The sequence below is a fragment of the Amphiura filiformis genome, chromosome 17, assembly GCF_039555335.1.
Source record: "Amphiura filiformis chromosome 17, Afil_fr2py, whole genome shotgun sequence".
Classification (NCBI taxonomy): Eukaryota; Metazoa; Echinodermata; class Ophiuroidea; order Amphilepidida; family Amphiuridae; genus Amphiura; species Amphiura filiformis.
The window spans coordinates 23513267-23527364 of record NC_092644.1 but is presented as its reverse complement, the minus strand read 5'-3'; the positions used below and the strand labels follow the sequence as shown (position 1 = coordinate 23527364).

General features: G+C 34.7%; 3 protein-coding genes across 3 annotated transcripts in view; 1 reads left to right on the top strand and 2 right to left on the bottom strand.

The window, feature by feature from the left end:
• The window catches only part of LOC140137074 (uncharacterized), a 291494-nt gene that overhangs the window by 208783 nt on the left and 68613 nt on the right, over positions 1–14098 (top strand).
• LOC140138225 (allatostatin-A receptor-like) lies at positions 1087–2227 on the bottom strand. The gene is made up of 2 exons (XM_072160139.1): positions 1484–2227; positions 1087–1386 (listed from the first exon to the last, which is right to left on the bottom strand). The coding sequence occupies exons 1-2, from the start codon at positions 2225–2227 to the stop codon at positions 1087–1089; spliced, it is 1044 nt and encodes a 347-aa protein (XP_072016240.1).
• Positions 3409–6289, bottom strand: LOC140138224 (beta-3 adrenergic receptor-like). The gene is made up of 2 exons (XM_072160138.1): positions 6245–6289; positions 3409–4458 (listed from the first exon to the last, which is right to left on the bottom strand). Exons 1-2 carry the CDS (start codon positions 6287–6289, stop codon positions 3409–3411), a joined length of 1095 nt encoding a protein of 364 aa, XP_072016239.1.

Here is a 14098-nt window from a genome sequence, read left to right as displayed (position 1 = left end):
TTGGATCCATCGATATACCAAAAGTCAAAATTTTTGACCAAATTTAACCCAAATTGTCTTAGTTTTTACAAATTTTTCCCAAAATTTTGGGGAAAATTAAAAATTTTTGGCTAGATTGAGGCCAAATTGGGCTATTTTCCAAAAAAATTGAGACCATTTTGAAAAAAGGACCCATCTATATATACCAGAATTGGCTTAGAAAAAGGGGTCATTGATATACCAAAAGGCCGAAAATGCTACCTATGTTTCATCCCGTCCCGTATGGTCATTTGTATTGATTACCCCCCGGCAAAATTCATAATATTGGGCTAATTTTGTGACAAATTAGAGGAAATTTAAAGTTAGGTATTAGTAACTGGAAACTTTCTTTCCTGAAGACGCCATGCCAACAATGCCTAGAAAAGTTGATTTTATTGATCTAGGCCTGACCAAACTCTTGTCATTTTTTTACAATAGCTGTGTTGAGCATGAAAAATGCAAAAATTAATTTAATTAATGAAGTCAATTAGCTTGGTAGTATAGTTTCTCTACATCACTTTTTCTTAAATTTTATAAATAGATCTGTGCATAAAATAAGATATTTACATGTTGGTTTTTTTTTTTTTTTTAGCTGTGTCGAGTGTGAATATCACAAAAAATAATTTAATTAAAGAAGTCTATAAGCTTGCCGTAGTAGGCCTATATTTTTGTTACATAAAGAATTTAAGATTGACCAGTTTCCTTGTTTCCTTGTTTCCCAGTTTCCTTGTGTCGTTTGCCTGGGATGACAAAACACACAGATGACCTATTCCATCATTAATATCTTTGTACATTGTTTTGTTAAATCTATATCATAATATTTACATGTAATGGTGCAGAATTCATACTTTCTATGATGTCATCAGGCCTGTAGCCAGGATTATTTGGAACATGCAACGAGCTAAAAAGTGGACCTTTTGTGAAGTTTTTCCCAGGGAGTTTTTCCTCAAAGGACTGGTTTTAATTTTTTTTCTTTCAAAAAAGGGCTGATTTTCAATGTTTTTTACAGAAAAAAAGTGGACCTTTGATTGGCATTTTGCATTGCACCCCTGGCTACGGCTTTGGATGTCATGGTAATGGATGAACTCTTCTGGCATGAAATCTTTTCAAGAAATCTGTTGGTTCTGGAATCTTATCATACTGACATTTGATGAGAGCAGTAATAACAATTTTAAAGTGCGGATGACGACGTGCGTAGATGACAGGATTAATTGCTGAATTAGCAAACACTAAAGCTACCCCATAAAGCAAGTAATAAGAACCCCCTGGAATTACAAGAGCAATGGCGCATGGTGAGTAGCAAATAAAGAACGCTACGACCACCAGGAATAAGTTTTTGGTAACCAATTTCCCTCTGACTGATGCCATCTACACGCCTTCGAGTAGATTGATCAATACTGCTTCCTTCTGCAGATGTCGACGCTTCAGTTGCAGGAATTTGTTGCTGACTTTTTTCTGGCATAACTTGAGATGTTGAAGCAGTCGAAGCGATTGTGCGGAGTTCATTCATTCTCTTCTTTTTAAAATGTTTCTTGATGTACGTAAACACTAGGGTGTAACTGGTGATGATAGTTATTAATGGTATTGGATACACAAATATGCTTGTCACGATATCGAATAGGCCACTGTATGAGTGCTTATTTAAACCAATGCAAGTAGATGATTCTGTATCATATTGATACTCACCGACTCCTGCTAACATTATGCTAAGAAATGCACCAAACTGGACACACCAGGTGAACATTACCATCAATCTAATGTTTATTCGTGAAAAAATCTTCTGGTATGTTTGAAGGGATTTTGTTATGAAAATGAGTCTATTCAACGCAATTATAGCAAGTGTGTAAACACTAATTCCAGTGCAGAAGTATACCATGAAACCCACAAGAGAACATAGCCATTCAGCCTGCGGAAGAGGCCACCCATCACGCCCTAATAAGGCTAAAACATTCCAAATTAAGAACAAACAGGTCATAAGATCCGCTGTTGCAAGACTCGCAACAAAAACATTAGTTGGTGTTTGAAGTTTACGTGACAATAATATGGCAATAATCACTAAAGAGTTACCAGTTGTACCAAATACTGAAATTAGTAGCCAAGTTAGTCCAACGAAAAGTCTCTCAATATACGAGTATACTGTTACAGAAGATGCGGTGTTTATTTCCAAATCTGATGTCAAGGAATCGTTGAGAAATGCTGGCTTTGACATTTTGAACTTTCCTGAAGATGGTATGATATGAATTCCCTTGTTACCAAAATGATCAAATAAGTTCTCAAAATGAGAACCACTTGTTAGTCCTTCATGTAATGCTAAACGATACCCAGTATATTTCCTATGCATTGACAGTCCAAGATAGGAGTTATAGGAAACATTGGCTTACTTGTCCGAGAGATTTCACAAAAATGATGAAACATCTTAGATATGTAGTTGATGTAAATATGATTAATTAATGCACTTCAATACTTTCAGGTATTGAAAAGTAGCTTTTGTATTCTTGTGATTGAGTGTAATAAGGCTCAGGTTGCTTATTCTAAAAAGTATTTTGCCTCCTTGTTGTCATGACGACACCATAGAGGATAAAAGCCTCTGAAAAGTATATCTGACTCAATATTTTTTATATATATTATTTTATTTGCTTCATTTGATTACATATTTCATAACATTGTATTCTTTTATATTTCTGTCTTTACTAATTACATTACTACATAAGCTTTCTGATTCTTAATTCAAAATGTAGTAAATTAATCAAATCAGGATATTTCCCGTAACAATATTTACTAATTGACAGTTTACTTACACTTATTATTTTATTGAATAGTATTAAATTTTCCTGCATAGTAATAGCCAAAAATAACATCTGCTTGTGTGGTTTTAATTTTAACATTGTAATATTGCAAAACATATGGAATCCTTTGGGGAACTGAGATTTTCCGAGCTTCCTATGGAAACACAGCCTAAACTCAGGTCTTTTTTTACATCTCTTGCCACCAACACTTAATTTGTAGTGATTATATAACTTACTTTCACTAGTTATATAGAGCTAATACTGATCTTTTGATTTTTACCAAAGAAATCTACAAGCTTGGTAGTATAGTTTCTTCAGAATGTTACATAAAGAATTTAAGATGTTGGATTGACCATCTTCCTTGCGTCGTATTTCCCTGGGATGACAAAACACACAGATGACTTATTCCATCATTAATATCTTTGTACATTGTCTTGTTATATCCATATTAATATAATGAATAATATTTACATGTGAGTACTATATATTGTCAGTGAAATGGTGCAGAATTCATACCTTTTATTATGTCATCAGGATTATATGGAAGGTGCGAGGAGCTAAAAAGTGAACCTTTTGTGAAGTTTTTCCTCAACTTTTTATGATGTCATGGGAATGGATGAACTCGTCTGGCAAGAAATCTTTTCAAGAAATCTGTTGGTTCTGGAATCTTATCATACATGCATTTGACTAAAGCACTAAAAACTACTTTAAAGTGCGGATGACGACGTGCGTAGATGACAGGATTAATTGCTGAATTAGCAAACATGAAAATTGCCCCATAAAGCCCAAAAAAATAACTCCTGGGAACCAAAAAAACAATGGCGGATGGTGTTAAGCAAATAAAGAACGCTACGACCACCAAGAATAAGTTTTTGGTAATACTAAGTTCTCTTTGACTGATGCCATCTGCACACCTTCGAGTGGACTGATCAGTACTGATTCCTTCTGCAGATGTCGACGCTTCAGTTGCGGGATTCGGTCTGTGACTTTTTCTGGACTCAACTTGAGATGTTGAAGCAAATGTAGCTATTGTGCTTAGTTCATTTTCTCTTTTCTTTTTAAAATGTCTCTTGATGTGCGTAAACACGAGGGTGTAACATGTAATGATAGTGATTAATGGTATTGGATACATACACATGCTTGTCACAAGAAAGAATATGCCACCATTGTGCGTATTGAAACCTTGGCAAATAGATGTTTCCATATGGTATCCAAACACCCCAATTCCAGCTAGTATTAGGATAAGAAATACACCAATCGGGACACACCATGTAAACATTACCATCAATTTAATGTTTGTAGGTGAAAAAATCTTCTGGTATGTTTGAAGTGATTTTGTTATGAAAATGAGTCTATTCAACGCAATTGTAGCAAGTGTGTAGATACTAATTCCAGTGCAGGCGAAGATTATGAAACCAGCAGTAGCACACAGCCATTCAGCCTGCGGAAGAGGCCACCCATCACGCCCTAATAAGGCTAAAACATTCCAAATTAGGAACAAACAGGTCAGAAGGTCTGCTGTTGCAAGACTCGCAACAAAAATGTTGGTTGGTGTTTGAAGTTTATGTGACAATAATATGGCAATAATCACTAAGGAGTTACCTGTTGTGCCAATCATGGAGATTAGTAACCAAGTTAGTGCAACAAAAAGTCTCTCACCAATACGAGTAGAGTAGTACAGAAGAAGATGTGTTGTATATTTCCAAATTCAGTGACAACGAATCGTTGAGAAATGCTGGCTGTGACATTTAGAATTGTCCTGATGATTGTATGATATAAACTCCCTTGTTAGACACAGCTTATTTAGTTCTGCAATAAGTTCAGAATGACATAACCAATGCATGTATAATTGCATGATTGCTGTTCTAATTTATGTGCAGTGAAGTGTTATGAGATTCTTCCACAGAAATAAATCCATATATCATCAATGAAATACCGTTTCACCTTCAGTACTTTCCCCTTCAGTATTGAAAGGATAACATGAAATCCCAAAAAATTGAGAAACAGTCGTAGTCCCTCTTGGAATACTTAATACAACCAATTTATTCCGTATGTGTCAATAGGAGTTACAGAAAACATTGACTTGCTTGTCCAAGAGATTTCACAAAAATGATGACATTTTTTGGATGTTGATGTAAATATAAATAATTAATGCACTTTAAAGCTTTCAGTTATGGAAAATTGCTATTGTATTCTTATAATTTAGTGCAATAAGAATGAATATCACCAGGTCAGTTTGTTTCTTTATTCTAGAAAGTCTTTTGTCTCTTTTTTTTTTTACTACACCATAGAGGATAAAAGCCTTTGAAATATATATATAGGCCTATCTATCTCAATATTGCCATTACCATAAGACAGAAAAGTCCAATTTTGCTTCCTCCTTCTTGAAAGATAAATCCATTAACGCCTTTATACATCAGCAATGAGTGTAACAACCAGTTAACAATATGATGAATTTTGAAGGAAAAAAAAATAAGAACAGAGAAAATAGAATGAAAAGAGGAAAACATGGACATGGACTAGAGTGGAGACAGATTATGTCGCCCATAAGGCCCCTAACAGTCAATTTTGAGTTTCCCGTCACATTATTTCTGAAAACAAGTGAGGTAACTTTTTCATTATTCATTATTCATTATTTTTCTGCCTTTCATTATATGACCAACACACATGTAAAATGTGTTGTTACTTGCAGCTCACTCACTTGAAGATGGATGTTTAGCCCAAATGAGATTCAAAAGTATATTAAAAAGAGTCTGCAAGGTTGACAGCAAAATACATGTTTTGATTTTGATTTTTCCACAAAAAATAAAGGGATATTCATAATTTTTTTTGTGCAAATATAACCAGTTTTTATCAGTATTTTTTGGAAAATCACAATAATGAATTCAAGTGAGGGTCAGAAAATGAAGTGAGGGCGGGTGACAGGAAACTCAAAATTGACTTTCCTTGGCCTAAGTAGGTCCCAATATATTGTTATTTTTTAAGCCAATATGGTAGAAATGAAAACAGTGATAAGAATGTTTTTAATCAAATGAAATCAAGAAAATGTAAAATCAGTGGGATTTTTTTTAATTGCACAGATATGAAATTGGTGTTGTTTCAAAAAATGTGCAAAATTGTCAAAAATGACAGTTTTCTCACAAAATAGCAAAAAACTATATAATTCAAAAAGTTTAATTAATTAAGAGTTATATAGATTTGGTTTTCAGTGTGATTTGATATTGTCTTTCAGGTGCACCTGATTTTTAAATAAAGATTTTGTGATAAAGTGGGTTTTCTGAAAATTGGTCAAAACTGTTTGTTTCCAAAATGGATTAGATCCACTTATGTCCAAAAGTAAAGACATACACAGAAACTACACTGGTTGCTTTATATGTCTATTAGCTTTATAGTAGTGCGTTGGGGGAGGGGGTTCTTGATCTCAAACTTCAACTTGGTACAGGTCCTGGTACAGCTGTGCCGCCAGTGGGTAAAACTAAACCCATATTTATATTAGCAAATTGTACACAATATATGACCTATTCTTATGTGTTGACAAAATAATTTGCCAAAATGTTTGCCAAAAATTACTTTGAAATAAAATATTAAAAACGTTGTAGTAATTTTTTTGTTTAAAAGATTTGAAGAATGTTTTCATGACCTTAAAAAGCATTGTAACATAATGTCATTATGTGTCAACAAAACATTTTGCCAAAATGTTTGCCAAAAATATATATCCATATTAGCAAATTGTACAAAATATAATGACCTATTCTTATAGTAACCTCCAAACCATGTGCTTCAAAATATGACCCATTCAATGTAAAACATGCTAATGTTGGACTTTTGCAATAGTGCTACACATAGTTTAACCAATAACCAGGCAAAAACAACCGATTTGGTTGGTCATGTTAACAACAAAAAGTGACCCATCCACATACCCAGCAAACACAAAACGTTTTACAAAAAGTGTTTAAATGTGAGGTTATAGAAAGGGTATAAAACGCGTTGAAATAACATTCAGAAACATGTTTTGAAACTGAATGTAAAACATTGTAACAAAATGTTATTATGTGTTGACAAAATAATTTGCCAAAATGTTTGCCAAAAATTATTTTGCAATAATATTTTTAAAATGTTGTTGTTGTATTTTTTTACATAAAAGATTTTAAGAATGTTTTCATGACTTTTATATAACCTGACATTTAAATGTTAATAAAACGTTTCGACCAAAACCAAAACACGGTTATAACAAGTTTATAGTGTTTTAAAAACATTTTTGTGTTTACTGGGTAGTAACATCATAAAAAATAAAGCCCCATTGTTATAATGAGGTGAAAATGCTTCCAATCAGCAGCACATGTCCCTACCCTTTTCTACAGAGACCTCCCCAGGTTGGTAATATATACTTTCTTTAGAATGTTACATAAAGAATTGAAGATGTTGGATTGACCATCTTCCTTGTGTTTCATTTCCCTTGTACAACAAGACACACAGATGACTTATGCCATCATTAATATCTTTGTACATTGTCTTGAAATTCATATTACAGGCATGGGATTTTCCAGTGGAAACACTGGAACCAGACTTTTGTGATGTCAAAATGTCCGCAATTTTATTTATTTTCAGCCCTCTTTTAGGTGTTTTTGAACAATATTTCACATGCTTTTCCAGCTTTTTTGACAATTTCCAGACTTTTTCATGAACATGTAGTCTCATGCCTGATATTAATATAATTATATATTTATATGTGAGTACTATATTGTCAATGAAATGGTGCAGAATTCATACTTTGTATGATGTCATGGATGAACTCTTCTTGCAAGAAATCTTTTCAAGAAATCTGTTGGTTCTGGAATCTTATCATACTGACATTTGACTAAAGCGGTAAAAACTATTTTAAAGTGTGGATGACGACGTGCGTAGATGACAGGATTAATTGCTGAATTAGCAAACACTAAAATTCCGCCATATAGCAAAAAATAATAACTCCCAGGAATGAACAGAACAATGGCATATGGTGTGAAGCAAACAAAGAATGCGACGACCACCAGGAATAAGTTCTTGGTAATACTAAGTTCTATTTGACTGATACCATTTGCACGCCTTCGAGTGGATTGATCAATACTGCTTCCTTCTGCAGATGTTGACGCTTCAGTTGCGGGATTCGGTCGGCGACTTTTTCCGGACTCAACTTGAGATGTTGAAGCAAATGAAGCAATGGTACTTAGTTCATTTTCTCTCTTCTTTTTGAAATGTCTCTTGATGTGCATAAACACTAGTGTGTAACATGTGATGATAGTTATTAATGGTATTGGATATACAAACACGCTTGTCACGATATCGAATAGGCCACTTGGGTGATTGTTTAAATCGCTGCAAGTAGAAGATTCCATAACATATCCAAATTCACCAATTCCAGCTAGTATTAGGCTAAGAAAAATACCAAATGAGACACACCAGGTGAATATTACCATCAATATAATGTTTTTAGGTGAAAAAATCTTCTGGTATGTTCGAAGTGATTTTGTTATGAAAATGAATCTGTTCAATGCAATTGTAGCAAGTGTGTAAACACTAATTCCAGTGCAGGTGTAGCTCATGAAACCTGCAACAGCACACAGCCATTCTGCCTGTGGAAGAGGCCACCCATCACGCCCTAATAAGGCTAAAACATTCCAAATTAAGAACAAACAGGTCAGAAGATCCGCTGTTGCAAGACTTGCGACAAAAACGTTAGTTGGTGTTTGAAGTTTACGTGATAATAATATAGAGATAATCACTAAAGAGTTACCAGTTGTACCAAATACTGAAATTAGTAGCCAAGTTAGTGCAACGAAAAGTCTCTCACCATATGAGTAGACTGTTACAGAAGATGGGTTGTGTGTTTCCAAATTCAGTCCCGATGAATTGTTGAGAAATTCTGGCTTTGACATCTTGGATGGTCCTGAAGATTGGTATGATATGAACACTCTTGTTGCACAGCTTATTTATATTTAGTTAATGTCTGCAAATTGCATAAGCCCATAACAAAATGGCCACATACATTGCGTAGTGAGATGTTATGAGAATCTTTCACAGAATAAATCCGGAATAAATCCATACCTTGCCGATTCAGTAACAAAATGATCAAATAAGTTCTCAAAAATGAGAATCCCTTCTTAGTCCTTCGTGTAATGTTAAACATATACCCAATATATTTCCTATGCATTGGCAGTCCACGATAGGAATTGTAGGAAACATTGGCTTACTTGTCCGAGAGATTTCATAAAAATGATGAAACATCTTAGATATGTAGTTGATGTAAATATGATTAATTAATGCACTTCAATACTTTCAGGTATTGAAAAGTAGCTTTTGTATTCTTGTGATTGAGTGTTGCTTATTCTAAAAAGTATTTTGCCTCCTTGTTGTCATGACAACACCATAGAGGATAAAACCTCTGAAAAGTATATCTGACTCAATATTTTTGTATAAATTATTTTATTTGCTTTATTTGATTACATATTTCATAACATCGTATTCTTTTCTATTTCTGTCTTTATTAATTACATTACTACATAAGCTTTCTGATTCTCAATTCAAAACATAGTAAATTAATCAAATCAGGATATTTCCCCGTATTTCCCGTAACGATATTTACTAATTGACAGTTTACTTACACTTATTATTTTATTGAATAGTATTAAATTTTCCTGCATGGTAATAGCCAAAAATAAGATCTGCTTGTGTGATTTTAATTTTAACATTGTAACAGTGAGCAGTGGCGTAGATTTCGTTTTGACATTGGGGGATGGGGGTTGGGAACAGGGTCTTAGCTAGAAATTGAGAGTTGCCCGTCATTTAAATAAAATTGCTTGTCCTAATTTGACCTTTAAAACATTTACCAGACATCTATAGCCCATTGGGGGGCTCAAAGAGTTCAAATATGTGCTGATATGGCCTTATTCTATAAACCTGGTCTACTAAAAGGTCAATTAGCTTCTCAAAACATACAATTTATAATATAGCATCTGTCAAAGGCATTAATTTTGCCCGTCCCAGGAGCAAACTCCCCGCCTTAAATGACGGCCAGACGGGTGGCTAGCTAAGACCATGGTTGGGAAACAAATCTTGAAGTATAGTGAATCCAGTAACTTTTGGCAACATAATAAGTTTATGGTACAAATGTGAAAAATTTGGCAGCGCCATTTAATCGTATTCCATCGATATAATATTAGTAATTTTGATGGCTTAAGATTCAGGTCTGGAGATTGTAAAAGAAATAAGAAATCATAAATTCAAAATCAGAGCAAAATTTAATGAAAAATGCATTAAAATGAGTACAAACAAGCCCAGTGCTGGTTTAGTAGTTCTTGATATAGCTCTTGATGTTTTGAAAAAATATCTCAAAACTTTTCAAGTTGACTTTTTTTATGTTGAAGCTTGTGGCCAGCATGCAAAGCTTTAAAGACATGTCAAATCGCAGGACACTACCGTAAAAACTTGATAGTTAGCATATGTGCTTACTATCGGGTGCTTTTAAAACATGCGAACATGAAGAACTCCATCCACAAAAGTGTAAAGGGTTTTGAGCAAATCATGCTATAATCGGAGACAGATAAAGAAACAAGTTCATGTCTGGTGTCACCTGTCAATCAAACTCAGAAACAACCTGTTTAGGAGTTTGTCGTGATGATCAAAATTTCTGAATGCAGTGCAGTGTGCCCTTAGTTTAGTAGTTTTGCATTTTCAAAAATGCAAACCGTCTCAAAAATTAGGTCTTAGTGCTGTAATAGGAAACTTTCTTTTCTGAAGACACCATGCCAACAATGCCTAAAAAAGTTAATTTTTGCCTTTTAAAAGTACCAACATTGTTGCTACTAACTAATTACGAGCTGTGGGGGAGTTGGTTACCCCGGTGGGTTCAGTTTGTATTTAAAGGTAGGACGTATGATCGTTCCAGGATTTGTAAATGACCCTATTTCACGGGGAATCGAGGACATTTGCAGCAATTTTACCCCCTATTTTGCGCTGAAATCAAGGACAATTTGCCCCAAATACCTCCCCTATTTTTATCATTTTGAGGATGCATTTTCATTTCACCCCCTTATCACGAGGAATCAAAGACATTTTTCCGAAATAAATACCCCTATTTTTACCATTTCAAGGACGCTTTTGAATTGTACCCCCTATTTCACGGGGAAATGAGGACAATAACGAAAACTGTAGCAGTAAAACGCGGACGAAAGTCTTAGAAATACACCCTATTTTACATTTCAAGGACAATTTTTCTCCAAAACACCCCTAATTTGGACAATCATGAACAATTTTGTCCTCGAAAATTCATGGACATTTCTTGAAAAGTACCCTAATTGGAACCATCATGCGTACACATTGTCAGTGAAGACTGAACCCACCGGGTTGGTTACCAGACACAAACTAGTTTCTTTATCTATGACTTTTACTATAATTAAGACACAGTGTCTTATAGGGCCCCCAAAAATAATTGTTTGTTTGTCCTCCACAGCTTTGAAAGAGGATGTGCGGGTGGGCGGATTTTTTTTTTTTAAATTTTTTTTTTTTTAACTTTGCATATTGAAGACACAAACTGTTTTTTGGGGGCTTTTTTTTAAAATTCAATCATGAATTATCTTAGTATTTAGCTCTAGCTAGGTCCAGAGATACTCCAAATCTGAAAAAAAAAAATGAATTTTACTTATTTTTATTTTTAAAAAAAATTTGAAAAAAAAAATTGGTCAGGCCTTCATCTGAGGAGCGGGCAGTGGAGGACAAACAAACAACTTTTGTTTTTGGGCCTAGTGTAATGTGCAGCTTTTATTCCCCTGACAGTTTTTTAGGCCTACTCATCAAGAGCTATCAAGCAAGCAAGCAAGCAAGCAAGCAAGCACGCAAGAAAGCAAGCAAGCAAGCAAGAAAGTTTTAAGTAATGTCTGTAAAAGGTGTACATTTTGGACGTCCTGCACCCCAACAAATAATGCTGCCTATGGGCCTGACCCCGGGGTCTGGCCATACTCTTGTCATTTTTTCACAATAGCTGTGTTGAGCATGAAAAATTGCAAAAATTAATTTAATTAATGAAGTCAATTAGCTTGGTAGTATACAGTATGCCAAAGAATTAAGGTTCCAGTTGTGTTCACCCCTAAATAAAGACATCTATGTCAATATTGAAACAAGCAGTCAATGCCTGTTCTCTTTAGCTCTGATTTAAGACATTACTTGTTGAAATTGGTTGAGAATTAAAGAAACAGTGATCTCAAACCTAATGAAGAAACGAAATCCAAAGTTGCACTTTTGTGTTCTTATCAATGAAAACACAAGGCTAGTTTTATTTTAGCGTGCTTATCAATGGAAGCACGGTGCTCGGTCTCTTGTTTACGAATGCTTTGTGTACAAATCAATAAGATGCGCAATTAATGGGGCAAACTACAACTTTTAAAATGGCACCTTCCTTTGGTTTTGGGGTCGGGTGTCTTTATTTTTTGAACAATTCCAACAAATGAGGTCTTAAATTCGAGCTTAAAGATGCAGCTGTTGGCTGCTGGTTCCAATTCCCGGGTTCCAATTATGACATATCTGTCAGTTTGTTTAGGGTATACAGGGAGTGAACATAACTGGTACCTTAATTTTTGGCTTACTGTAATTTCTTACATCACTTTTTCTTAAATTTACTTTTTCTTAAACATGCATTTACCTGTTGTTGTTTTTTTCGCAGTGGCTGTGTCGAGTGTGAATAGTGCAAAATCTATAAGCTCGGTAGTGTACTTTCTTTAGAAGGGTTACATTAAGAATTTCAAGATGTTGGATTGACCATCTTCCTTGTGTCGTATTTCCCTGGGGTGACAGAACACACAGGCGACATTGTTCCATCATTAATATCTTTGTACATTGTCTTCTTAAATCCATATTAATATACTAAGTAATTAATAATATTTACATGTGAGTACTATTGTCAGTGAAATGGTGCAGAATTCATACTTTGTATGATGTCATGGATGAACTCTTCTGGCAAGAAATCTTTTCAAGAAATCTGTTGGTTCTGGAATCTTATCATACTGACATTTGACTAAAGCGGTAAAAACTACTTTAAAGTGTGGATGACGACGTGCGTAGATGACAGGATTAATTGCTGAATTAGCACTAAAATTGCCCCATAGAGCTTAAAATGGTAACTTTTGGGAATGAAAAGAACAATGGTGAATGGTAAGAAGCAAACATAGAACACAACAACCAACAGGAATAAGATATATACTATTGTTCTCTTTGATTGATGCCATCTGCACAATTTCTAGTGGACTGATCAATACTGTTTCCTTCTGCAGATGTCGATGCTCCAGTTGCAGGGATCACTTGAAATGTTGAAGCAGCTGAAGCGATTGCGCTTAGTTCATTTTCTCTTTTCTTTTTAAAATGTCTCTTGATGTGCATAACACTAGTGTGTAACATGTAATGATAGTTATTAATGGTATAGACAAGAACGTACGTGTTTGTCCTGATAAAGTATGAGCCCCCTGTGTGCTTATTGAAACCGGTGCAAAGAAAAGATCTGTTCCCAAGCACACTAATGCCAGTTAGCATTGTGCTTAGATTTATACCAAATGAGATACACCAGATGAATATAACCATCAATCTAATGTTTATAGGTGAAAAAATCTTCTGGTATGTTTGAAGCGATTTTGTTATGAGAATAAATCTATTCAATGCAATTGTAGCAAGTGTGTAAATACTAATTCCAGTGCAGGTGAAGATCATGAAACCCGTAACAGCACACAGCCATTCTGCCTGTGGAAGAGGCCACCCGTCATGCCCTAATAAGGCTAAAACATTCCAAATTAGGAACAAACAGGTCAGAAGGTCTGCTGTTGCAAGACTCGCAACAAAAATGTTGGTTGGTGTTTGAAGTTTACGTGACAATAATATGGCAATAATCACTAAGGAGTTACCTGTTGTGCCAATCATGGAGATTAGTAACCAAGTTAGTGCAACAAAAAGTCTCTCACCAATACGAGTAGAGTAGTACAGAAGAAGATGTGTTGTATATTTCCAAATTCAGTGACAACGAATCGTTGAGAAATGCTGGCTGTGACATTTAGAATTGTCCTGATGATTGTATGATATAAACTCCCTTGTTAGACACAGCTTATTTAGTTCTGCAATAAGTTCAGAATGACATAACCAATGCATGTATAATACGGTTATATTTAGCTTGTCTAAATAGAACCAATTTACCTCAGCAGAGAATGATTTGAGCCCATTGTTATGGTATTGATTTCAGTGCCAATCGGCCTCTTCGTTCATCCAATGGGCGTTCTCCC

Coding starts and splice junctions, on each gene's coding strand:
- LOC140138225 (XM_072160139.1), bottom strand. CDS start 2,227: ATGTCAAAGCCAGCATTTCTCAACGATTCCTTGACATCAGATTTGGAA. Junction 1,387..1,483: donor CGACTGCTTCAACATCTCAA/GTTATGCCAGAA, acceptor GAAGGCGTGTAG/ATGGCATCAGTCAGAGGGAA.
- LOC140138224 (XM_072160138.1), bottom strand. CDS start 6,289: ATGGGTTTAGTTTTACCCACTGGCGGCACAGCTGTACCAGGACCT. Junction 4,459..6,244: donor GCACAGCTGTACCAGGACCT/GTACCAAGTTGA, acceptor CGTATTGGTGAG/AGACTTTTTGTTGCACTAAC.